Source organism: Cydia amplana, chromosome 22 (genome assembly GCF_948474715.1).
Source record: "Cydia amplana chromosome 22, ilCydAmpl1.1, whole genome shotgun sequence".
Taxonomy (NCBI): Eukaryota; Metazoa; Arthropoda; class Insecta; order Lepidoptera; family Tortricidae; genus Cydia; species Cydia amplana.
In genome coordinates this window covers 5,025,132-5,052,337 of record NC_086090.1, presented here as the reverse complement: position 1 = coordinate 5,052,337, position 27,206 = coordinate 5,025,132, and the positions used below count along the sequence as shown (strand labels likewise).

General features: G+C 35.9%; 1 protein-coding gene across 4 annotated transcripts in view; it reads left to right on the top strand.

Moving 5' to 3' along the window:
• Positions 1-27,206, top strand: part of LOC134658370 (latrophilin Cirl) — a 450,032-nt gene that overhangs the window by 238,639 nt on the left and 184,187 nt on the right. For all 4 annotated transcript variants that reach the window (XM_063514010.1, XM_063514008.1, XM_063514011.1 and 1 more), the window contains exon 2: positions 16,764-17,123. In XM_063514010.1, the coding sequence (XP_063370080.1) occupies positions 16,802-17,123 (322 nt within the window). In that variant the 5' untranslated portion in view covers positions 16,764-16,801. The remainder of the gene's footprint in view (positions 1-16,763; positions 17,124-27,206) is intronic.

Sequence of the window (27,206 nt, the reverse complement as noted above, 5' to 3'; positions counted from 1 at the left end):
AAGTTCATCTGTACAAATATGTATCTCGTTCCGGGGTAAATCTATTTCCATTTAAGTATAGATATAGAATGAAAACAAAACGCCGTTCGTTATGTACTTAAACATTTATCACTTAATCAGTTGATGATCGTCGTTTGACCCTATCTTTCGTTATGCCACAGCGTGAATTTTTTAAACCACATAGGTGGCAAACAAGCATACGGCCTTATGCTTGCATATTGCATATGCTTGATGATAAGCAGTCACCGTAGCCTATGGACGCCTGCAACTCCATATTGTATTAGTGTCAATACTCCAGTTGACACGCACAAAAACTGATTATACCTATGCCCAAAAATAAGATGATTCGATTCGAGTATTAACTGAAATAGAAGGGAATTTCGCTAGAATTCTCGGTACCGTCGAAATCCGTTTGACGACAAAAAGGCTTTGCGAGAACTTGACAGAATTCCCCAAATAGAAAATATTTTATTCTCTATAGAAAAAGGATCGTAAAATAAATTCTTGCGTCGCTGTATTGACGTGGTCAAAGGAGTATGACACATTTTTCTTTGTCTTATAAAGGGTATTTTTTTGGTATTTTATTTGAGGAAGAAGAGATGTGGACGTAAGCTTTGTTTTTTATATTCCAGATAGTAAAATGACATCTCGATTAACCAATTTACTACACATTTATTTTGCGTTTGTACTTTCGTTCTAAAATAACAAATCGGTTGGAAAAATAAGGGCAACATAACTATGTGAACGGCTAAGGAGTGGAACTTCTTGCAAATCTATTCTCGTCCTATAGGTACAACTTGGATCTTTTAGATAACTATGTTCCATCCTAGACTGTATCAGTACTTACCAGGAGAGATAGTGATCAAATGCTTACATTAAAATACCTAACCAAACTATCCTTTCAGTATTTAAAAGGAAAATAAAAACAATGATTACTTTAGCCGTGTTTGTTAAAAATATCAAATTGCACTTAAATAAACTTAATTAAGAAAACCTATTATCCAATAAAGAAGAGTGCAATACTTCTCAAATGAGGACGTTGAAGATTTTTCAATGGGTAGAGTAATTACTTATTGCCTAGTTTGCAATAAACTTAACATTTTATCGATACCTGTTAACCTAGATTAGAAATGAAACTTAATTTCTCCAATAAGATCGATATATTCTTTGAGTGTTGGTACTGATTTTATGACATTGCCACTAAAGAAATGTGGTTTAGATCTTGCTTTCTTAGTTTTGAGTTGACTAAGTTTTTATAAAACTTCGAATAACCAAATATAATAAGTTAAATAAAAACAAAGTGCTGTGCGGAATAAAAAATAGTAATTTGACGTTCCATCCCATGGGTTTACTTACATTTATAGGATTACCACGTAATGCTATTGATCCAATACTTTTACAGCTTTTTTTTTTATATTTCGACTGCCAAGCCACTGCCAACTTTCAGCCAAATATTTTCACTAATGTTGTTAATCTGGAATTTCAGAAACATGTAAAATATGAGCGTACTTACCTTATTTTAAAAGCTAGTTGGAAGTAGCTGCTCTATATCTTATACCTTTAAACGAGCGATTCTTGTATGTATATTTCGGGGATCTCGGAAACGGCTCTAACGATTTCGATTAAATTTGCTAAAATCGATCTAGCTAGGTCTTATCTCTGGGAAAACGCGCATTCTTGAGTTTTTATATGTTTTCCGAGCAAAGCTCGTTCAGATATCACTACATAGTATAAAACAAAGTCGCTTCCCGCTGTCTGTCTGTCCCTATGTATGCTTAGATCTTTAAAACTACGCAACGGATTTTGATGCGGTTTTTTTTTAGATAGAGTGAGTCAAGAGGAAGGTTTATGTATAATTTGTTAACCCGTGCGAAGCCGGGGCGGGTCGCTAGCTCGCTGGTTTAGTATAAATACGAGTAGTATATTTGTCTCAACCATATTTCTCTTCGTACCTAAATACCAACACCATTATGTTGTCATTTTCAGAGATGGCCACAAAAGCGGAATGGTCAGAAACTAGTTTTCGTCTCACTTGTGCGTTTTTACCACAGTCGTGTGTTTGTACAGTCAGCAACAGAAGTTGCTAAGCGGGCGAGGTGTTCAAAATGATCTCGACGCGACTTTATTGTTAAGAGAATAAGAGCGTGTCAAGGTAATTTTGAACACCTCGCCCGCTTAGCAACTTCTGCTGCTGACTGTATGTGCATTAATATAAAGTTTCGAGCTCTGGCTTGCGAGATAAATTTACGTTTTTATTGTCTATGTTTTGTGCTATGTATGACCGCTGTTGGGGATTATTTTGAAATGTTATGTTGGTATAAAAAGCTTATGTTTAGCAAATTGCAATGACGCTTTACCGTTTTTATACAATTCTTTAAATTTCACACCTTTTTCACCGTTATCATGGTGGGATTTAAATAAAAAGGATTATGCGATGCACATGTGTAAAAAATTGCCAATTGCAGTTTAAAAAGTGCCAATTATCGTCCCATGAATTTTTGAGTAAATTTTGAGTATAAGTAAAATAAAAAAAAGCGGCCAAGTGCGAGTCGGACTCGCCCATGAAGGGTTCCGTATTTAGGCGATTTATGACGTATAAAAAAAAAACTACTTACTAGATCTCGTTCAAACCAATTTTCGGTGGAAGTTTACATGGTAATGTACATCATATATTTTTTTTAGTTTTATCATTCTCTTATTTTAGAAGTTACAGGGGGGGGGGACACACATTTTACCACTTTGGAAGTGTCTCTCGCGCAAACTATTCAGTTTAGAAAAAAATGATATTAGAAACCTCAATATCATTTTTGAAGACCTATCCATAGATACCCCACACGTATGGGTTTGATGAAAAAAAAATTTTTGAGTTTCAGTTCGAAGTATGGGGAACCCCAAAAATTTATTGTTTTTTTTTCTATTTTTGTGTGAAAATCTTAATGCGGTTCACAGAATACATCTACTTACCAAGTTTCAACAGTATAGTTCTTATAGTTTCGGAGAAAAGTGGCTGTGACATACGGACGGACAGACGGACAGACAGACAGACATGACGAATCTATAAGGGTTCCGTTTTTTGCCATTTGGCTACGGAACCCTAACAAGCATTTATTATAACAATCATAATACATAGGCAAAGGGGTAGATAATACATAGGTAGGGTAGAAAAGTGGTATAAGATAGTATAGTATTGTATTGAGTATAAGTACTTTCATTCAAATTCATTTTCCAACCCCTTTCTAAAATATTATTAACTTAACATTCTTTAAGAATATTACCGCTACCCTGTCTAATACAATCGTCACCATATATTGTTCGAAATTTAAACACCCTTCACACATCTTAAGTTACAGCAATAAATTCAATTTTTTAATCACTCACCCAAAAGATCATTGACCTTGCTACTACCCCAAAAACAGTCGGTGAATAGCCAGCATTAGAAAATCCATCTCTATCATAACACTCCCGTAGAAAAGAGACGGAGCGTTCAGATACCTTACCTAAACGGTTTCCTCTCCCCACATTGCAGTTGCAATTACTACTCTAAATCACACAGATAGAGATCAATTTTGCAAGGCATTCCGAGCTTGCGATATCCCTCGATATTTATCGTGTAATAAATGACATTCCATTGTCCGTAAATCTACAAATGCGGCCAGCACATACCACTTTCGATCTTAAACTCATTGTATTAGGGTTGTGTTGAAATGCATTGTGCAAAGCACTGTCGAGACATCAGGTGGCCGTTCCATTTCGTCAGCTACTTACTCCAGCTACTTACCATTACCACTAGAGGGCGCTGTAATAAATACCACTCAACTAGAGATCCCCAGACATTTCTGCCTTTATTACAATTCTCTTATTGTTAATGAGATTTGACGTGATTTATTACTTTAATTTAAAGCTGCATCTGAGAATATAATTATGGTAAGTTTTTTGGATGAGAGTTCATTTCTTTATTTAAGTATCATGTTCCAATTATATCTGATAATGGAACAATGTTTATTATTGTAATATAGTAAGTCGTAATTTCCGTTGGTTGACGGTAGTCGAATATTTCGGCTCTTTTTTTTTTCTTTGAAGGCTTCAATTTGACAACGTTGTCTTTGTGTTTTTTTGCCTCTAATACAACACATGCCTTATTGAGCTAACTATAGGATTAGGTCAAGGTAAGAAGTCCCATAAATGTATTTATTTAAGCCTTGAAAAATTCTTATACAACAAAATACACTTCATGCATATTTTTAATATTTAATTAATTAGTAACAAATACATTTTTTTTTATCTGGAGGCACGGTAGTGCCCCCGCCAAGACGAGCAAAGCGAAGCGCAAGGGCACTACCTACCTTTTCTCGAAGCGCTTCGTCGTTTTTTTTAACCCTCATGAATTGGGTTTGGATTACACCAGATAAACAAAATTCTCGGGATATGATGTCGATAGTGGACTTATCAAACATAAAAAAATTCAATTGCATAGCTCTTTTACTTTAGATTTTATTCATATCTAAAAAACCCCGATTTCGTCACTGACTCACTCACTCACTTACTCACTGTTGATCATCAAAACCTCTAGGGTACTTCCTGAAGTCCTAGAAAGCTGAAATTTGGTATGTAAGATAGTATTAGTACACAAACAACAAAAAAATACAAAAACTTGAAATTGTTTGCCCCTAAGGGGGGGAAAAGGGGGGGTGGAATTTTGTATGGGAAATCAATAACCGCTGAACCGATTTAGTTGAAATTTGGTATGTTGATAGTTTTTGTAATGGGAAATGGCATAGAATAGTTTAATAGAATAGGGTAATGGCAAGAACTATTGTATTACTTATAAAAAATAATGAATAGGTAGAGAATACATTTTTCACCTGAGCAGCTCGAACAAGGGTACTTTGCTACTTAAAAACAGTGAGCAAAATCGCATTTTGCTCACTGAGTGAGACAAAATGAGCAAAATGCGATTTTGCTCACTGTTTTTAAGGAGCAAAGCCCCTTGTTCGGGCTGCTGAGGTGAAAACTTAATTGTTGGTATATCTTAAGAAAACATGAGTGAATAGTGGTAAGTGATGAAGAAGGAATACATTTTTCGTGTTCTCTAAATATGTTCTCACTGCTGAGGTGAAAAGTTTTGTGAACTACACGAGATCAAAGTTATTTACATCTCGTGCGCTTTTGAGTCCCTTACTACGCTCAAGATTCTAAATTAGATTCACTCGTCGCTACGCTCGTGAATCTAGTATAGAATCTTTCGCTTGCACGGGACTCAAAATAAGCACTCGAAGAAATATCAAACTTTGATCTCTTGTTGTACAAATAACTATTTCACCTTACGTCCATGTGACAGTAGCGAAACGGTCAAGCCACATATTTTGACTAAGGTGTACAGTTTGTGAAGTTAGGGCTTGTAGAGTTAGAAGCTTGGCTCTACAAGAGATCTGATAACTTTTTGTCAGTGCGAGCCTTATGGTTTCGTCTTGGCAACATTTTACATGAAAATGTTTTTGGTGGGATTAAAACTGTCTATAAACTAAACAAATTAAACTATACTAACATTAAAATAAAACTACGTAAAAATTAAACAGCAATAGAAAAAATACCCACCTATTATATTAAAGGTCCCCCGAGTCTGTGCCCTGCGGAAGGGTGCCCATGAGGCTTGCTACGTTATCTACCTGGATGGCTATGCCTATTCTTTGACCTAGGAATGAGCCAGCCCTAGAGTCTCAAGTAGTTTTTTTTTAATGTCCTGGAAAAGGATATGGGCGTCGCTGCTCCACGGCCCTCGGGTCTCTCCCAAGTTATTTTATTATTGCTGAGATCCTTTTAGTAACATTAACTTCCTTTGTTATATCCTCAAGTCATCGCTAAACCTTTCTGTCACAAGAGTTATTAACACAACTTGTTACTAGATCTGTAGTTCCAACCCCTTTTATCACAATGTTACAGCAATAAGAATGTAAGTTACCGTCCAAGTTCTCAAGTGTTACGTTTGCAAGTACGGCATTTGCCTGTTATATTGAAGCGTACTGGTGGAAGTTTGGAGTTGGCAATATTTTTATGAAAAAGGAGAATTTACAACTTAAGTGTGAAGTCTTAATCCTCATAACAGAATGGTTGACGATTTTGACCAATTAAATTGCCACTCGCACAGTATGGTCATTTCTCTGTATTATGGGCTTCCCCTTTATAAATCTGTGAATTAAGTGTCTTCTTTGACATATTGGTAGATTCCAAATCTTGATACAAAACGTGTAGTTATAGCTTTGGTTTGCTGTATTAATTTAAAAATGGTTAAAGTTGAAGCTACAAATATTGTATGTACCCTAAGTTTTAGCTACGTTATTATGTTTTTTCGGCATTTTTTCTCATCAAGTTTACTGTAGTGTAGTGCGTGGACTTTAAAATAAACCAAATATAAAAAGGTATGAGGGTCAACTCCCAATAGAAATGTAGTGATTTTTATTTATGTTACCTAAGTACGTGACATGTTCGAACAAAGCGATACTTTTCAACACTCCTTTTGCTTTCAAACTTATAATTTAGGAACCTTAATGTTTCTTTTCCCTTCTACAAAATGTCTAGCTTGTATACATGAAATATATCACTTACGCCCTTTTTGTATAATTTCTAAACCGGTTTCCACCGGAATGATTACGGCTGTTCTATTTTCTACTCCACGAAGATTTATGAAGAGGTGGCGTGATACCTACCGCTTCGTCACACCTTCACATCAATTATTTTACAACTACCAACGTAAAGGACCTCTGCATCCTCACGCTCATAAACATCTATACGATTTTCAACTTTATCATAAAGGATTAGAGCTGAAAAGTTTGTGTGTGATTGTAAACTCGAGCAGATGCGCCCCTTTTCTTGAAAGCTAATCATTAATTCAGTTCGCTTTAATTACAGTTTTTATATGAACGCGATAACAATTTATCTGAAATTAGTATCTTTGAGTGAAGAATTTGCATGTCGGATAGCTTGGGTTATTAAAATCGAAAAGATATTTTCATCGAATGACTGAATGTTAAATGCTAATATGAAGGGAATTATTAAGTAAGCATTTAGGTCCGCGCATACCTTTTGTCAGGAATTATTTTAGGGTTCCGTACCCAAAGGGTAAAAACGGGACCCTATTATTTTAGGGTTCCGTACCCAAAGGGTAAAAACGGGACCCTATTACTAAAACTCCGCTGTCCGTCCGTCCGTCCGTCCGTCTGTCACCAGGCTGTATCTCACGAACCGTAATAGCTAGTCAGTTGAAATTTTCACAGATGATGTATTTCTGTTGCCGCTATAACAACAAATACTAAAAACAGAATAAAATAAAGATTTAAGTGGGGCTCCCATACAACAAACGTGATTTTTGACCGAAGTTAAGCAACGTCGGGCGGGGTCAGTACTTGGATGGGTGACCGTTTTTTTGCTTGTTTTTTGCTTGTTTTGCTCTATTTTTTGTTGATGGTGCGGAACCCTCCGTGCGCGAATCCGACTCGCACTTGGCCGGTTTTTTATTAAAATTTACTTTTACTGACTTTAAATGAACTCACGATAGTCTGTTCAAGACGTTGCCGAACCACGAACGTATCTTTACAACTTTAAATCTATATACAAGTTAAATTCAACTCTTCTTCAACAGTTTTAAGTCCATTCAAGTCCTAATCACCTAGCAACTGTTAACTGGAGATCTATCTTTTACAGGGATTAAATTCAGCTATTCTTCTCTAAATGGAAAATAAAGAGAGAATGTCATATGTTGATACGACCTTTTATGTGTAAGCACGATTCCAGTACCGCGAAAGCACTTACCTGACTTAACTGTATGAAAATTTCACACCGCTCAATGCCTCGATTTTACTGCATTTGCCAAATTGTCTTCTAGAGTTAGTGCTCACTTGATAGGCCATTTCAATGTAGATTTACTGAAAATTTTTGCGTGAAATGTTTGGTTAAGATTAAGATAAGTTTTGACAAACACGTAATACCTTATCTTGATATAATTTAGGTTATGATTAGAGCATTTCTCAAATAATTTGTACATTTCGGTCACATCTTAGATTTCTATAAAAATTGGTATGCTGGTAAAGTACATGAAGCTGAACAATTTCCACCATATTTCCCAAAATGTCCAAGGAAGTTTGTATGAAACATTCCTTTTTTGTTACCAAATGTGTAAGGATACCAGCATACCAATTTTTATATAAATCTAAGATGTGATCGAAATGTACAAATTATTTGAGAAATGCTCATTAAAGGAAATAAATGCTGAACATGTTTTCCAATTATATTAAGGTTCAATAGACCCTTATTTATAGAAAATAATGAAGCCCCAGATTCTTGGAAATCAACATTTCAAACGCGTTTATCTTTGTTAAAGGGAAGTTTTAATTATATTCGCATGGGAATTTACTTCTTAGAAATATTGTGTGTATGTAAACACTTTATTGTTTTACAAACATAATACAGGTTAAAGTATAATGAAACAAAATATATAAAATGCATAAAAGCGAACTTATTCCTATAAGGGGTCTCTTCCAGTCAAGTAGTAGCCAGTAGTTGTCTCGCTATTAAATGAAGAAACTAGAATAGAATAATTTACATGCCCTAGTTTAAGTTCTTACTGCAAAGCCTGGAACATACTTGCTAATACTCTTGAAATATTGTTGCTGTTTGCCACATTTGTCAGGATTCTAATGCCTAATCAAGTTTTCGCGTGTCCTTTGTTTATTATCTTACCCTAAACTTAAAGGTAAGCTTTGTCCTAAGATTTAGTATTTGTATTTATTTAACTTTTAGTTTGTTCACTTCAAATGGGACCTAAATTTGAATAAATCCTATTCCATTTTCATCCATCTCTGATTCTTCATTGCCTAGGCACCGGAAATGGTTTAGATCTTGGTCCCTATCAAATTTCGAATAGGAAATAAGGCATCAATAGCTTCCATTATCGGTTGCCGGGACTCCTTGAAATTCAGCGTCTCAAATGAAGAGATTTTATGGAAATATATGATGGAAAGCTTCTCGGATATATACTTAGATAGTTGTATTTTTCTCCTATGTAGCAGTGACAAAAAACTTTAAACTAGATATTATTACTTACTAGACAACCGAGCCTTAAATATTTTTCTGTTATTTCAAACTCGATATTAGATTCAATAACAAAGTAATCATCTAATATTTGTATGAGTTTATTTACAGTCGGTGCGGACACGGATCCACGGATAAGGATCCACTTTTCTATACAGCTAATATGGCAACGTGGGTATGGGTATCTGTACTACAAGCTGCTGCCCGCGATATTTCTTTCACTGGAACAAACTATGTTCATACTAAATGACATTGAAAATGGTTCAGTGGGTTCAGCGCTTAAAACGTGACACACTGAGTACTGACACGGATACTTTCGCATTTATAATAGGTGTAAAAAAAACCATCCTAAATTATTCACTTACTGTACCTACGTGTTAGCGCCACTTGCACCATTCGACTAACCCGGAGTTAACCGGTTAAGCCTGGAGTTACCATGGTCACCAGTACAATTTGACACTGGGTTAACGGTTTAATCGGTTAACCCCGGGTTAGTGCGATAGTGCTAGTGGCGCTTAAAGAGCGTTTAAGCAAAAGGTTACAACAGAATATAAACCTTTTCCTTTTTCAAAGAATTTCTACGAATACCTGCGCATGTAGGACACGGCATTCTAGAGATTTAACCATGATTCGCAGGCACTATACTCGTTTGTCTACAAAATAGGGCTGACACGTTTAAGGCTTTGAAATTTTACCCCGCAAAACATGACTGTTGGCGAGGGTCAAGTTACAAGCGAAATGTCAGAAAATATGCAGATTAAATACTTTTAAATTTTATATTAAAGGAAAAAATTGAAAAAGTTACGCTTCCGGCAGGACTTGAACCTGCATCCTCCACAATCCGTGTGTTGATTAACCAATTGAGCTACGGAACATCGCACCAGGACATCGCAAATCTTTCCATTCCTTCCCTTATGCATGCACGCCTTTGGGGTGGCGTATAGCGACATCTACCGAAAGATGACTACATCTTTAAACGGCACTGGAGTCTCAAGTTGAATTGAGAATTCACCAGTAACAATGTGCTAAGCTCATCATCATCATCCTGGCGTCAATCCCAGCTGTGCCCCCGCGCGGGGCGGAGGACCCGGGGTCTGCCTTCCGACTCCTTCGTGTCCACTTTGCCCGATCTTCGGCGTCCCTGGTGGTGAGTCCGTTGGCACGCATGTCCTCCTTAACGACATCAAGCCATCGCTTCCTGGGCCGGCCTTTTCTTCCCGTACCGGGAGGAGGCGGCATGGCCAGGCATTTGTTACCCACGTAACTTGCCGGTCTGCGCGAGACGTGGCCATACCAACGAAGGCGGCACTTTTGCAGTAACAATGTGCTAAGCTAACCCATACTAAATCAATTTTTTAAATACTTTTACTTCGAATAAAAAAGGTTACCTACGATTTAAAAAATTTGCCACCGGCTTACAGCTATCCGGCGATCTAGGATTTTTTTTTCTCGCGGAACGTCACATTTAAACTAGGTTCAGTACGAACTTAAGCTACATTGTGTTAGAATTCCACCGCGCAACTACCTCGCCAACCATTTGAGCTAAGTGGTATGGTTGAAATATTTAAGGAAAAGCTTAAATTTTACTCGCGTGCGCTTATGACTTGTGAATCGCCTCAGGAACTACAAGCGTGGGTCCATTCCACCCGACCACTTCTAAATTTAGCTTGGACATAACTAGCCCGGCCCTTAAGCTAAACAACCCATACATACAACCAAACACGATGTGACCAGACCCATTAAGATTCCTATTAATAAAATGCAATGCGCAATGAGTAATTAAGGCAGCACTAACGATTGCTCTCGTATCTTTAATTACATTTTTTGTGTTTATATTCACTGTGGCGTTTTTACCTTTTTCTTATCCAAATGATTCTTCTCTTTATTGTTTACTTTTATTTTTAATGTTGGTAAATATTATAAGTATATGATTTTCGTGAACAACATTGTAATGTTTTATATTTATTTTCATTTGTGTGTTGGACCAATCCTAGAGTCCTTCAATAAGAGACAAGAAGATGCATTTTTCCGTACTTAAACGTAGTCATTCTTATGGAAATTTTTCATGATCTTAAAGGTGACACATAATTAGTAGATGTAGCTCTATTTTCATCGTCTTAATTGCCATTGTCAAGAGCAAGACTCATTTTTATCTATTCCCTCGTTTATCTTGTTCATAATCCGATTCTGTCGTCTAGGTTTCCCAGCGGAGATTATCCCCCCATTTTCAACATCTTTCTACAATGCAACCTTTAAATTTATCTTCCCACACGTATTCTAAAATCCCCTTGCAAAATTTGCAGTGGAATACCATCCGAAAACAAGCCAGCGCAAAACAAACAATCCGTCAAGCTGAGCACCTGGGCTCCCCGGGGCAGGATGGACCAAGGATTGTTTAGATTAATGACTGCTTATATTTCTTCTGTTTCTTACGTTGGCACTTGTTTAAATTTAATTCGATTTGTATTCCGGGAGCTATTGTTTTAATCCCCTAAGTAGAAATTTAGATACCTACATTCATTTGTTCTGCTATGGTCTAATTGGACAATTTATTGAATCTTGGAGTCTCAAAATTAAAATTCCTGATGTTGAAGTTCTTCTTGCAATACAAAATAAATAAAGATATGATAAAAGTCTAATGATTTCTGTAACACACAAGAAATTAGGTCGAAATATTGAATTAAAAGTAAATAGTTCACACTTTGCAATAATTATAACTAACAGTATTTTCGCAACTAACGGACCTGAAGTCAAAATATTGGTATTCTGAGTTAACAGGCGACAACGATCAAAAAGAAACTTACTCATTAATTGTTTTGTCTACAAGTTTATTTTCATTACATTAAGTAGTAAAAGTGTTGTTAGGTACTGAAAGTAGGACTACCTACAGATTCGCATGGCGAGGCACTAAATCGATTACTTTTATTAGATTGGTAATGGATTAACTGTCAATAGGAATACATCAACTGGTATAAATATTTACTATACGTACCGAACTAGATAAAGTTTGCCAATGAATTACTTTTATCTAAAAGTTGTGTCTCTGTCTTATAAAAGTCTTGATATAGTAAAATCCTGACAAAACTTATAAATTAAAATGCGATAATAATAACAATAATAATGAAAGCCCTCTTAATCGGACCAAAACGAAATTAGCTTGTTATAGACGCAATAAAACTGTCAAACCCGCTAAACAGTTCGACCTAAATTACATTGTCAAAAGCACAACGATTGTAAACATTTCAACTGGAATAGTAGAATGTCCGATTTAAATTCCTCCACCAACCCATCCCGTTCCCAACTATGTCAAAAATAAGCTCACGTCGTATCGATATTTCTATGCGCAATGCCTTCAAGAAAAGGACATATACGACGTAACTTCCAAACTTAGTTACAACTGTTACTTCTCAGCAGAATTCAGGGAATTTTCTCGGACCGGCTACCTGTAAGAGGCCGTTACTGAAAATTGTTTCGCTCCCCCAAGGACTGAGTTCAGCTGAACTTCGTCATGGGATCTTTCGCAGGTGTCGTGACTTATCGGCCATTGCAACAATTTTATTACTCGTAAACGTATTGTTTGAGATAAATTTGACAATTTGGGTGTTTTGTTTTTGGCGCTTTTGGTGAATAATGGCGGATTGTTCGTGGTATTGAACAATTTCAAAAGTTTCAAAATTACATCATAACGGAACAATACCACAAATGCCCGTTAATTGTTCTCAAGCTGTATAACAATTTAATAACAATACAACTTCACGGTATGTTTGCCATGCTCTTGCAAATTAATGTAATTTAAGTGTATATAGCTTTACGTTGGATCGTATATCCTGGATATTGATTATCCTATGGTGGAAATCAGTAAAACTTAGTTTCATTATTCGATTTGTATGTTTTAATGTGCCTAAAACTATTAAACTTGTTTTAATCAACTCTGCATATTATATGCATCGTAGTCACAAGTCGGTTGCTAAGTACAATCCTGTACGGCTACCATCAGTTTGTCACTGACATAAACGCCGTCGAGAACGTAATTTACTTTCGATACATCTCGCTCGTACTCGCATACTCATACTCATACTCATTTATTTATAATATTATTACATATTACACGTCACAATTTTATTTAGGTACATGAGATAGATTACTACAGTTTATAGTTACAGATTAGATTATTATTACAGCTTTGGTAAGTGTCAAATAGTTAAATATGTCAATTATTTTTACAATAGTAAGCATTATATAAATAAAAATTAAATTTGATCCATTAAATGTTATGTTGAATATAAATTGAGTAATAATTATAAATTGTAGAATTCATTCAGGCTATAATAAGCGTGGGAGAGGAGCCATTTTTTCATTTCCCGCGTATATTAGTGCAAACGAAATGTATAGAAAGTAAATTACGTTCTCGATAGCGTAAATGTCAGTTTTGACACTGTCAGTGACTCATGGTACGGGCTCTGCACTAACTACAAGTTTCTGTTTGACCCAATAGTTGACTAGTGATTGGTTGAATAGAGAATGCATTGAATCATTAAGTCCGCCATCTATACGATTATATATCGCGCAATAAGGTTAAGTAAATAAATAACTAATTTCTTAACAACTTCAATAAGGTAAGAATCGAAGTTTTATGACACATGGGACAGTTAACAATCCTAAAGGCATCCACTCGAATTGATAGTGACCCTAGATTAATTTAGCAGTTTCTCACACGGGTTTCTATTGTTTCCCAAATAGTTTTAAGCCATAATGTATGTGTGTGTGTGTATGTATGTGTGTGAGAAACACGCTAGCGTTCCAGTTTAGTGCTTATAGCACTATCTGTAGCTATGTTTTTACCTGCACTGGAAGATTAATGAGCCCGCTAGTCCGGCCCGCACCTGGGACTCGAACGCTGGACTTCGCATTGTTCTTGTTGCACTGTCGGTCCTTTTACGTGTTTCAGTGGCTTGAAATTGGGTGGGTTTTGTTTTTGTTTAATAATCTAAGGATATTATGATGATACTTTCTGATTCATGTTTGTTATTGAAAAAAGGTAGATTTTAGGTAATTTTCTTATGAAAAGACTGATTCATCACAGTAAAATATTCTACTTATTAACAACATAAAAATAATCTGAAATAGAAGTCATATATTAAAGGTAAAGTGACGAAGCCCTCCAGTGGTGAAGGCCGGATTCGAACCGCCGAATTAGAGTTGGTCAAAGACGCCTAGTCTTAGTAAGATGGCATATAGTCGAGAAATTGGTACGGGTTCCACCGTGGCGGGGTTCAAGGCGTTAGCCCGGATTGCTAAAGACGCCGGTTCGAATCCGGCCTTCACCACTGGAGGGCTTCGTCACTTTTTCTTTAATATATGACATCTATTTCAGTTTATAATTTATAATTATATAGTAGTGTGACTACTTAAAAAACTCAAATCAAAATATAAAAATAATAATTTGATTTGTTCCCAAAGTTGTGAACATAAAAATATTTAAATATGATTATCAAAACATTAAAAACATTTTTTTTTGGATTGATTTTAAAGAATTTTAAAGCCACGAATTCCATTCAGTACAACACACCATGGACTTACAGGCTTTCAATTTAGCAAACTTATTACCTAAAAAAGGTGTTGCTGGCGATGACAATCTAATAAGCAATTCATCAAGCCGACAGCGGCAATAATGGCCGCGTCTCGGCGCGGCACCTGCGTCATGGCACACACGTGGCCACTTACTTATAGGGGGTGTCTATCAGTGCCGCGTCAAAAATACTTGTAGGCAATTTCAAGTTTTTCTTGTCATGTGCTCAAATGTTTCTTAATTGCCTGAAAATTAGGCGAGCCGGCACACAAATGTTTCCTTATGTGTCTATTCGATGACCATAGCGAAGTCGCTAGTATTTTTGAATGAAATTAACTAACTAGGATTTTTTTGGCGTTAAAATATTTGTTGATATCATTATTTATAATCCACCACCAACCAACCACCTCTTAATACCAGCCATTTTACTATTAAAATACTTATTTTTATTGAAGACATGATAATTATCGTAAAGATGACGTCAGATCGATCACTCGCAGGCATCGATTTACGTAACGAGCTCATTAGCCAAGTCTAGACTCGTTGGAGCGACCTAAAGCCTGAATAGCATTTTAAGTGCATGCTTAACAAGTCATTCTACATAAATAACATAAGGACTTACGAACGTTGCTCAATACATGCCTGAAAGGGAGTTACAGGTAGATCAAGCTAAAACCATACATTTATTATCGCTTTTGTTAAATGTTAAAGGTTTTAAAAACAAAACTTCCATTAGACACAGACATTGTATTAAATATGTGGGAACTACATGTTTTTATTTTTATTATAAACTAGCGACCCGCCCCGGCTTCGTACGGGTTATCAAATTATGCATAAACCTTCCCCTTGAGTCACTCTATCTATTAAAAAAACCGCATCAAAATCCGTTGCGTAGTTTTAAAGATCTAAGCATACAGACAGACAGACAAACAGACAGCGGGAAGCGACTTTGTTTTATACTATGTAGTGATAGTGAAGTATGTAAACCCATAACTACATTAGCTACCTACTTGATGTACCATAGAGCTAATACGTTAGAATGAGAATGGAGAAAAAAACGGAAAACAAACAGAACTGATGAATTTTCAGTGTTTAATATATAATTCTCTGTCATTGTTCTTTTATACCATATCGGTGGAAAACAAGCATACGACCCGCCTGATGGTAAGCAGTCACCATAGCCTATGGATGCTTGCAACACCAGAGATATTAAATGCGCGTTGCCGACCATTTAAAAACCTGTACACTTCTTTTCTCAGGTCATTAAGTCATTCATTACTACCTACTTTTCTTATCATACTGTACATCCATTTTTAAGTATTTAACACTCATTTTTACCTAATAGTATTTTGTTTTTACCTACCTTTTTACATTTATGTTCATTTCGTTGCAGTCATTTAAAATATTTATAATATTTTGTATTATTTTAATATCTTTTGAAATACACATTCAAATTACAGTTCTGTATAAAATATAAAAGCCGACTTTACGAATATCCCATACGAGTATATGCGTTTTCCGCGTATTTTAATATTTGTACTGTATATACGGGAAAATGGAGCTTCATACATAGTAAAACAGTTGTTTTTACTAAAAACTACAGTTACTTCATCTGTTTCAACGGTGAATATTGGGTTAACGTGCTTTTTTGTTTCCTTTTTTGTGATGAAAATGAAATATTGCTTTTTAACTCGATCCGTGTATTACGAATGGGTTCGCAAACTTTATTATGTAACATTGGTAAACAGCATTGGTAAAACGGAATAAAATTATGATTTTAAACCAAAACATGGATCAACCGATTATCCTTTATATTTTATAGAATGCATTAGGATTTGATTTTTCACTGTTTTAAAACCTGCAGCATTTTATATTCTGAAAATATAGTTTTGGATGCTAAAACGTTAAGGTGGATCAACACCGCAGTTAACTTTGGTGGAGTAAAACTGTGCAACAAGGGTGTGCAACAAGGCTCTACACTTGCTCCACAAAAGTTAAGTACAGTGTGGCACCTTTAAGTAAGATAGGCGTGTATCTTTTATTTCTCAGCTTCCCTTATATAAATTGTTATCTCAACCCTAAATTAATAAATACATTTCTTTCTTTTCAGATGAGCCCACACCAAGATGCGGCGATTTGACATCACAAATGCTCATCACTAACTTCGGCACAAAGCCAAGACCAACTATGATTTGGAACGACACAGAACCACTAGAAAAGACTATAACAAACAAAAGTAAAAGCCTACAAGATATCAAATCGTTACTAGAAGACAGAGGAGGTGAAGAGAGAGATGTGTTTAGCAATAATAGTAAATTAGACAATAATAGTTTTGGGGAAGTGGTTAGTTGTAGCAATAATGTGTGGGATAGGTATCGAAGAGGCTGGTGCTTTAGGTTTAAAACAATTGTGTTTGTGTTGTGTTTGATGCTGCTTATGGATAGACTGCCGGCTGAAGCGAGGAGTGCAGGTGAGTGATCTTCATGTTTAACTTTGAGGAGCATTTCACAAAAGGTCTTGGTCGGGACGTGACGCGTATGGCACCTACCTTAATATCCAACAGAAATCTGCATATACCGTTGAATTTAAAGCTCATGCCACGTATAGGCTTCTTAGCTTTATCAGAAGTATTTAAAAAATGGCGTCATGTACCCGACACTTTTCTGGAATGCCTTATTAGTCTCGCTAAGCTAACTTTTAAATCTAAAAAAAGACGCGAACTCCTTAATTCCTATAAATGGTACATTTTCCGCGTCTTCTTTTTTGTATGTGATAGAAATGGTTAGTAATGTTGTTAGTTTAGAGATTTGTAAATTGTTCTTACCAACGTACGAAACCTAGGACTTTATAGAACTTTATTTCCTGTTTTAGAAAGTAGAAAATAATATGCCATTTTCTGGATGCACCACAAACAGTTTGCACCACATGCATCTTTACCTATATGAGTCATAATCATAAAGAAGCAAAGTCAGCCAACATTTACTCCAGTTGAAATTATTTCTTGTTGAGTTTTCTTCGATACCGACTCATATGTATCTTCTGATATGAGCTATATAATTGCCAAAATATGCCTATTGATAGAACCAATCGTAAAACTGATTTCCTGACTGAATGTCAGAAGTCATTCTAATATCGCTTTTTTCCAAGACTTGAAACATTCGTCATCGGAATCAACAACAAATAGGAACCCCCACTGTTCTACCAAGTACCGACAGCTCTTTGAAATCGAATTGTCAACCACACAATAGACGAGGAAAACTAGGATCCAAATGACTAATTAACGAAAACCAAGATTCTGAGATCACAAACTTTTGCACAGGCTTAGTCATAGTTGAAGTGCAAATTTACTTGAAATCGCACAAAGAACTTTAACTGTGAAATTTTTTTTAAAAAAAAGGGGTTATGATAATTATGGTTAGTGACTAATCGTGTAGGTACCTTTTTATTCAATGACATTAGTTTACATATGGGTTTACGTAGGTATCTCACTGCGCGCAATGGAAAAGGCAGTGTCGGTAGGCCGCGTAAGAATTACCTAGTTGGCTTTTGGATCTAAATCTGGGTTCCAGAAGTTGTGTAATATTATTGAAACTTAATCGTTTAGGACAAACAAGATAACAAAGGCAGGCCGTTAAAACTTTCAGTTATTGATTCTGGTTAGGAAAATAAAGAATAATGAGGATCGAAAAACAACGTTATTCCTGACCTACAAAGTAATAACGGATAATAAATAAACCTACGAGTAAATTATCAATACTCTCTTGCGAATACAACATCCAATTGGAATTACATTCAAATATGATTAAGAGAAAACGTACTCTGGCCTTTGGCGTTTAGATTATTGGATTCAGTAACAAATAACGAAATCTACGGTACTGAAAATAACGTTCTTAAATAACTCTGATCTGACTTGTATCTACCTTCTAACCGCAGCTTTATCTTTTAAAACGAGTAGTATACGGTTAACCCACTGCAAAGCACAAAACTGTTTTCTCCAAATGCTCATAAATCAGCCTTTCAGCGTTAAAACGTCTTATATCTAACATGTATACGCGATCCATGTTAAAAACGACGTATCTTCCCTTATTATGGACTTGTGAAAACCCGAGCTAAAAGGACGTAAGTTCCGATATTACGGAGTTGAAAGTTTTAGGGCAAGAAAGGCGTACGTTGATATAGTACATAGTACGGGCAAATGTACGTTTGTGTAAGAAGGACTTAACTTGATAGCTTGGAACTAAAATTTAAAATACACTTGCGTGAGTCAAGCCAAGTATTGCAACTGCAAGGGCAGGCAGTTTTCGGCAATATATAAGCTGTTGCGCATTTAGGCACAGAAGTAGTAGTATTTTTAATAGGAAAAAACACGTACACACTTATGGAGTTTGAGCTAGGATTTTCTGTATAACAGAACTCAGTGGGATATTAAACTAAAATAACATGGATTCGTACAGAGAAAATGTTAGGGAAAATGGTGGTTGTAAAAGACTTGTAAAAGTAAAGAAGACCATGTAGGTAGAATTGTTTTCACGTTTTATCCACTTTACGGATCTTGAAGTTTTAGTAAAAAAAAATCTCATGAGTTTATGCTCAGTAAGCTACGCAAGGATTAATTGACTATTATATTCTAAGTAATATATACCACTTATATACTTATTTACCCGCGACTTCGTCTGCGTCCAATGATGAATGATGATTGATAAAAACGATCCTATTTCCTTTCCGGGACAAGTCAAAAATCAAACTTCTATACCAATTTTCATCTAGATCGGTTCAGCGGTTTAAGCGTGAAGAGGTTACAGACAGACAGGCAGACAACCATACATACTTAGTTATTTTCGCATTTATAATATCAGTAGGGATTTCTAAACAACATCCATACTAGGAGTAATATAGAAGGGTATTTTGCATTTTTCCGCTAACTAACTAACGAAACTAGAGCCAGATAAAAAGGCTGCGTCATAAAGTGGATTATACCTTGTGAAATTGAATTGGATAAAGCTCAAACAAAGAGAAAAGAAGAAAACTAGATATTCAAAATGTTGTTTTCCAACATTAAGTATGTCACTTTCAATGTCATGGAATATTAAATCTGGGGGCACGGTAGTGCCCCCGCCAAGACGAGCAAAGCGAAGCGCAAGGGCACTACCTACCTTTTCTCGAAGCGCTTCGTCGTTTTTTTGAACCCTCATAACTTGGTTTTGCATTATACCAGATAAACAAAATTCTCGGGATATGATGTCAATAGTGGACTTATTAAGCATAAACAATTTCAATTGCATAGCTCTTATACTTAAGATTTTATTCATATCTAAAAAACCCCGATTTCGTCACTGACTCACTCACTCACTGTTGATCATCAAAACCTCTAGGGTACTTCCTGAAGTCCTAGGAAGCTGAAATTTGGTATGTAAGATAATATTAGTACACAAACAACAAAAAAATTCAAAAATTTGAAATTTTTTGCCCCTAAGGGGGGGAAAAGGGGGGTGGAATTTTGTATGGGAAATCAATAACCGCTGAACCGATTTAGTTGAAATTTGGTATGTAGATAGTTTTTGTAATGGGGAATGGCATAGAATAGGTTTCAATCCCAAAATCATCCCGTAAGGGTGAAAAGGGGGTGGAAAAGGGCGTTAGGGGTAAAAGAGGGTTGAAGTTTGTATGGGGAATCAGTAAAAAACAGATTGTATAAAAGATGCCCCGAGGTACGTATTTCAGGATTTTTAATAGTAGGTCCTTAAATCACATGCGCAACCCTTTAAATTAGGGGATGGAAGCAACTTACAAAAAGTAGTGAAATCCCACCAAAAACATTTTCATGTAAAATGTTGCCAAGACGAAACCATAAGGCCCGCACTGACAAAAAATTATCAGATCTCTTGTAGAGCCAAGCTTCTAACTCTACAAGCCCTAACTTCACAAACTCTACACCTTAGTCAAAATATGTGGCTTGGCCGTTTCGTTACTCGAAGAACTATTGTATTATAAAAAATAATGAATAGTGAATACATTTTTCACCTTACGTCCATGTGACAGTAGCGAAACGATCAAGCCACATATTTTGACTAAGGTGTAGAGTTTGTGGAGTTAGAGCTTGTAGAGTTAGAAGCTTGGCTCTACAAGAGATCTGATAACTTTTTGTCAGTGCGAGCCTTATGGTTTCGTCTTGGATGGTCTTGGTTATGTTTTTGGTGGGATTACATATAAGAGATTGATTTACTTGGGGCTCCTTTCTACTTAATTAAATTAAGGTAACGCTCGGATGGCACTGTTGCGACATTACTGCTTGACCTGGGCGGTATCCCTGTCAATAGGCTTGGCCGGTCGAAGTATTCAGCAGATGGCGCCATCATCGCCTGCCTTGTCAATCCATAGAATTGTGTCAAATTTTTGTTTTTTTTTTAACGCCCTGGATGCTAGTCAAATATCATAGAAAAAGGGGCAAGCTATGATGGCGCCATCTATGCAAACCTTTGACAGTTGCCAACCCCATTTCCTCGATAAAACGAGTGAAGTTCGTAGCTACATTGCGGATGCGATTATAATGTTCCATCCGTTACCCATTTTACCAAGGGTATTGACAGTGACCCGAGTTCATGCCGTAACAGTAATGTCGCAACAGTAATGCAGCTGCGGTTACCATCCAAACGTGACCGTAACAGAACAGGCTAGCAGCAAATGAAAAAAAAAACGGTTCACAGATTAGTCTCCTTGTCACAAAACATGTCAAAAAGTGTAGGTCCGGTATTATGATATGTTATGTCGGTGAAATCAGCTTCTGTTTATGAATTGTCAAACGATTTGGTACAGTCAGCAGCAATAGTTGCTAAGCGGGTAAGGTGTTCAAAATGATCTTGACGCGACTTTATTGTTAAGAGAATAAGAGCGCGTCAAGGTTATTTTTGAACACCTCGCCCGCTTAGCTACTTCTGCTGCTGACTGTACTATAAAAGAAAGAAAACGAAGGCGAGGCGGTGATTTCAGAATTTACGTATATATATATATACCTATTCTTAAAATTCTTATTATTAACCCTAATTGTCTTAAAGTAGATAATGCAATAATTTTTTTTAAGTCAAACTCATAATTTGCTGTAATTCCAGCTATAAATATAGTTAACCCAGATAATAATAATAAAATTTTTAATATAAATAAATCTAAGAATATATATATATATATATATATATATATATATATATATATATATATATATATATATATATATATATATACGTAATAAACATGTTTATTTTATGTATTTACATAAATTTGATTTCAAGAACGCTGTTATCTAAATATTATGTATAACGTAATTTCAGCCCCTTCCGCGGCATAATATGTAGTTTATTGAATTCTAATAAAACCTACAGACACGTTAACGTTGAAACCTTTTCATACTCAACACATATAGCGCATTGTATAGCCGTATGTAAACTCCGTTAAAACGGCAAGGTCCTAAGACTGCGTTAACACCAAAATAAACAAGGAGCACAAACAGCCGCCATTTTCTTTTATTAGATTCAAATTGTTTGGTTATTATAATGGAAATGATAAATTTTAAGAGGTTTCCTCAGTACATTCAACTTACTTTTTGCGAAGAGAAAGTATTTTTAGACAAAACTCAGAACAAATAAATAATGCTCTTACCAGGGTTCGAACCCGAGACCTCCGGCTTCGTAGGCAAAGAGGGCTCAGTCCATACCGACTAGATAAGAGGCCGTCGAAACTACCTGTACTCTGAAAACATGATTGCGCAAAAACAGCGCTAATTTGTAAAAGTTAACATATTGGTTCCGTTTCGACAGACAAGGCGATTCTTGGAGTATCTAATAATCTTAATTTTTAATCATCCCTGTGTTAATCACGGTAAATGGGGCATGTTTTGTTTTGCGTAGGTTTGCTAATTTTTAATCTTGCTCTAAATTTGGGTGCTGATTCAGGTGTTATTTTTGGCAGTATTCTTGAAACTTCAAGTCTGTTTAAAAACAAATAAAAGAGAAAAATTATAATATACTACTCAACAACATTAATGTCCCAAACGTTTTTTGTTCGCTTACTAAAATGACCGTTTTTATTCCGAAGCGTTGGCTGAAGTAAAACAATGAAATTTACGAGCTACATAAATGTGAGAAATAATCAACATTTCTTTTCAAGAGAAGAAAGTACATTTTCATTCCCAAGCATAAAACCAATTCAAAGGCATCTACGTTAAGATAAGACTAGACAATCCAAGTGACTCGCTGCAAAGTTTTTGCTAAATGCAAATAAACAGGACCTAACATTTTACCCATAGCGATCCCAATTCTAGAAACTCCATAATATATCTAATTGGTACTTTAAACACGAAAGCCGCTAGTATACCGCCTACTTGATTGTGTTAAAAAGTCTTAATGCAAAATCCATTAACAAGTTCGCAAAATACGGGTTTTTATTTGCAAATATCGTACTAATTACCTACAGACTTTATCTAAAGCCTAAGCAAACACGAAAAAAGTCCAACGAATTAGCTACAAGTAATTTGTAGATTTGTAGAGCTTTTCACGCTCGCAGAAACACAATCAATGATATACGGGCCTCTATTGATTCTTCTTTCTTTTGAATCTCAAGTACATATTTTACTTTTTACAACTGTTACAAAATAAAGCTATTTTTGCAATACAACTGATAATACCTAGAAAATCAAATGAGAATCTTTAAAAAAGTAATAAAGTGATTGGATATGTCCATATACCGCAAAACAATAGAGCATAAGCTACTAAAAGCTTATAAAGTCGAAAATACAATACAAAATAAAGATAATTTACGAGCCCCGAGTAAAACCAGTACGGAAATAAACCCCTTTGATATCGCAACATTCATCTCGCTAATCGATCCCGGGCTAATCCGTTCGAAAAAAAGCAAATCGGATTACCTACGGCGTAAAAATTGTTATTTTTCTTAATTGCTAGCTATCCAATAGTAGAATCAAGAGAGAAAAAACGTTCTTAATAACCCCAGGTAAGAGTGGCCAATCATACCATAATCCATTAAGATTTTGCGCCGCTCCGCCGAACACACTTCCAAACTCCCGCGAGGTAAATATTTCACCCCCTCGGTATAATGTATTCCCCCTCAAACCTCATCTTTCCGTCCCTATTTTGCATGAAGGGGGAATTTAAATTGTGTAATCTAACTTTCAATTCATTCATACATTCAGCGCCATCTCTGGGTGATAAATTGAAACCGGGATGGATTCTTACAGTCATTTAGCTTTTGGACGGTGCGGCCGATTGATATGGAAATATATCGCCGTCATGTTTTCTCCGTTTAAGTGACTTGTACTGTAAATAATCAATTAGACTTTAAGTTGCTCGGGAAAATTTCAGTAAGAAAGCTTTTGTTTAATCTTGCTGTTTCCAAAGATTTTTCACCAATTTCATTAAATAAATAAAGCAAAAATTTGCAGTGGTATACAAAGGCTTTACATCCATTTAAAAAGTCATCGTTTTTTAAGTTATCATTTTCCATTCCACATTTCAGCCTGCCACACTGCTCTAAAAAATCTCCAACTCGCCATCTGCCATACGTTCTTTTTTATCCTAACAATCCTTTGTCTTCATTTGTCGGCCATTTTTCTTGTTTACGCTATCAAGCACGTTGTGACAGGAGATTTCATTTCGAAATGTTCGGATAATTGGGTTATGGGGTTACATGAAGAAAAATAGTGCTTTTAGTGCACGGAGAAAAAGTTATGGAAGGAAAAAAGGCAAATTTGTTTATTTTTCAGGGTAATGACCGGTAATAACCAGTTTTCTTATGATACAACAACGAGGATTGTAATATATGTAGGTACTTGTATCTATACTGAATTCAGAAGGAAAGTAATAGGGCTTCTAATCTTTTGTTTAGGTTTGGACAAAAACGCTGCGTTAAAAGTACAAAGATTTAAAGAACACGTACTAATGACGAATTAGGTATGTCTGTTTTACAAAACTGATTTAAAATTTACGTCCAAGTTCAAATAAACATAAATACTCCGAGCAGAGCCACTTTTTAAGCTTTTGAATTTCACATTTAAAGCTACAACTGCATTCAACTTTTCTAGCCCCGACCTCACTAATATCACAAATGTAAGAAGTAAATTACGCCACAAAAGCCCTTTGAAGATCCTGAAAGAGATAGCAAACGACATCAAAAAGAGACAGAAAAGGACAATAACGGGCTCAAGTCAGACACTGAAAATGAACCTGAAGGTCTTTTTTTAGAAAATTGCAATCACAGTTAATGAACGTAGGGCGTACATCCATCATCGTCTAGTTAACGAGTGCAGTGTAATTACGACCCTGTGCCTTTTGTTTAAGATTCGTTTTGCGTTCGGTGGGTAAGGAAAGGTCAGAGGTATCTAATTTAGGTAATTGGTAAAAGGGTTACAATTCGTTTTGATTTTAGGGAAGGGTTTAAAGTTGTTTAAAAGTCATGTCAAAAGCGTGAGTGATTTTCTGAAGTTGGAAATGTTACTTACTTTATTTCGTTCTTACGTAAGTGGATATGATCATAATATACGAAGTAAATCTTAAATATAAGATAATTTATCAATCTTATTTTGTATAAATGCCCCTAAATAAAATTCCATTTAGCCATTTAAAAATAAATCTAGAACGGACCTCTGAACTTAAACGTCCATTTTAGTAGCAAAAATAAACATTTAAATTGGATTGGCAAGCTGATGGTTACTTTTCATATTTTTAGGCTTTCCCTACTGGAACAATCGCCACGCTTTCAGCTTTTCATGTCAGCTGTCACGCTGTTTTTGGAACCATCGCGAATTTCTAGTGACTATAAAAAGGTTAACACTTTTAGCTGTTCGTGAAGTTATGTAATCAGGTTTGAGGCTTTTTCGAGTAATCGAGGGCTATCAAAAGCAACTCAAATGCTTAAGTAAAGTAGTCTTATCTTACTTCTTAAGAACTTGTTGGATGATCGGTAATGTTTAATTTAAAGACAAGCATTTCATAGGAAAAGTTTTGTAGTGACGCTTCCATACTCTATCACTGCAAAGTGGACCTTGGTCCCTATGCAACTCTTCTATTGTCAAAATCGAAATCTATTTTAATTGAAGTGAAAGTTGAACTCCATCCGAATCAACCTAGTTTTTAATGAAACGTCACTTGTACATCCGGCACGCTTTGTTTCCAGTTTTTCCGTATTTGTACAACAATGGTCGTACAATGCGTATATAGGTCAGGTCCGGTGTTGAAAAATCGCGAATTCGTAAGCGTTTTTAACAAAGTAAATTTGTGAAGAGTAATCTATCCTTGTAAGCTGGAATATATGTGAAATATATTTATTTAGAAGAAATTTTTTTGACGTGATAACGTCTTATAAATCGATGAACACCGGTAGCATGCACGAAAAAGTGTCACGTTGTGGACAGATCTCCATGGTAACGTTGTGGACAGATCTCCATGGTAACGTTGTGGACAGATCTCAATGGTAACGTATAAATTATGCAATTTTTCATCAATGTTTTCTTATGACGTTATCACGCAAAACTATCGTCCGTAAAACTTTACAGACAACCATATTTTTTTGGTGGATGGAGGACGGGGTAGTGGACATCCAACCCTCTGGGTGGACACTGTAAAGAAGGACTGCCAGGGCTACACAGGGGGCTGATAATAATCAGGAAGGCGGAAAATCGTACAGAATGGAGAGCCTTAGTGGCGCACAAAATGACGTATCTCATGTGATCTAGACATGCCTGGGGAATCGAGGAATACATTTAAGCATTTGACCACAATCTCACCTGATGGCATCGGCGATTCAGTATAAGAATTTTTGGTGTCATATATGCGAAAGCTGAAGGCGCCGGTTCAAATCAAGTCTCAAGCACGGAGGGCTTAGAGATATGACACAAAAAAATGACGTCAATCATGGACTATGTACTATATCTGAAAAAGAAATCCAGTGAGGTTAAATGATTGAATTTAATGGGAAAGTTAATCTACTATCAGTTCTTTTACTATGTTTCATCACTAGTGATGTAGTTATTACGAGCGTGTAGACGGATATTGTTTTATCAAAATGACGAATGGCTACGAGTATGAAAATTACATTGTTTTTTTTTCGGTACATGAATATGTGACAGGAATTTAAATAAGGTTAGGTGCGGTAAGAAAAACTATGGCGCACAAGAAAAACTATGGCGCACAAGAAACACTCAAAAATAAACAGCGTTATTAAAAAATATTAAAAACTAGACTTTTACGTGGACGAAGTCGCGGGTGTATGCTGTTTAACAATAAAAGTATGTTTTATACTCTCATTAGGGGCCATTCATAAATTAGGTACGTCATTTCAAATTAGGCGGGGAAGGGGCCAGGACATCGGATGAGTGTAGCATGACGTAGGAGTCATGTCATGTCGGGGTCATTCGAAGCATGATTTATGGATGATTTTAGGCGGAGAGGGGGGTCAAAAATCATTAAAAATAGATGACGTAATTTATGAACAGGTTACGAGCATTTTTTACGAGACTAAACCCATAAGAATCATCATCACTACATAGTAT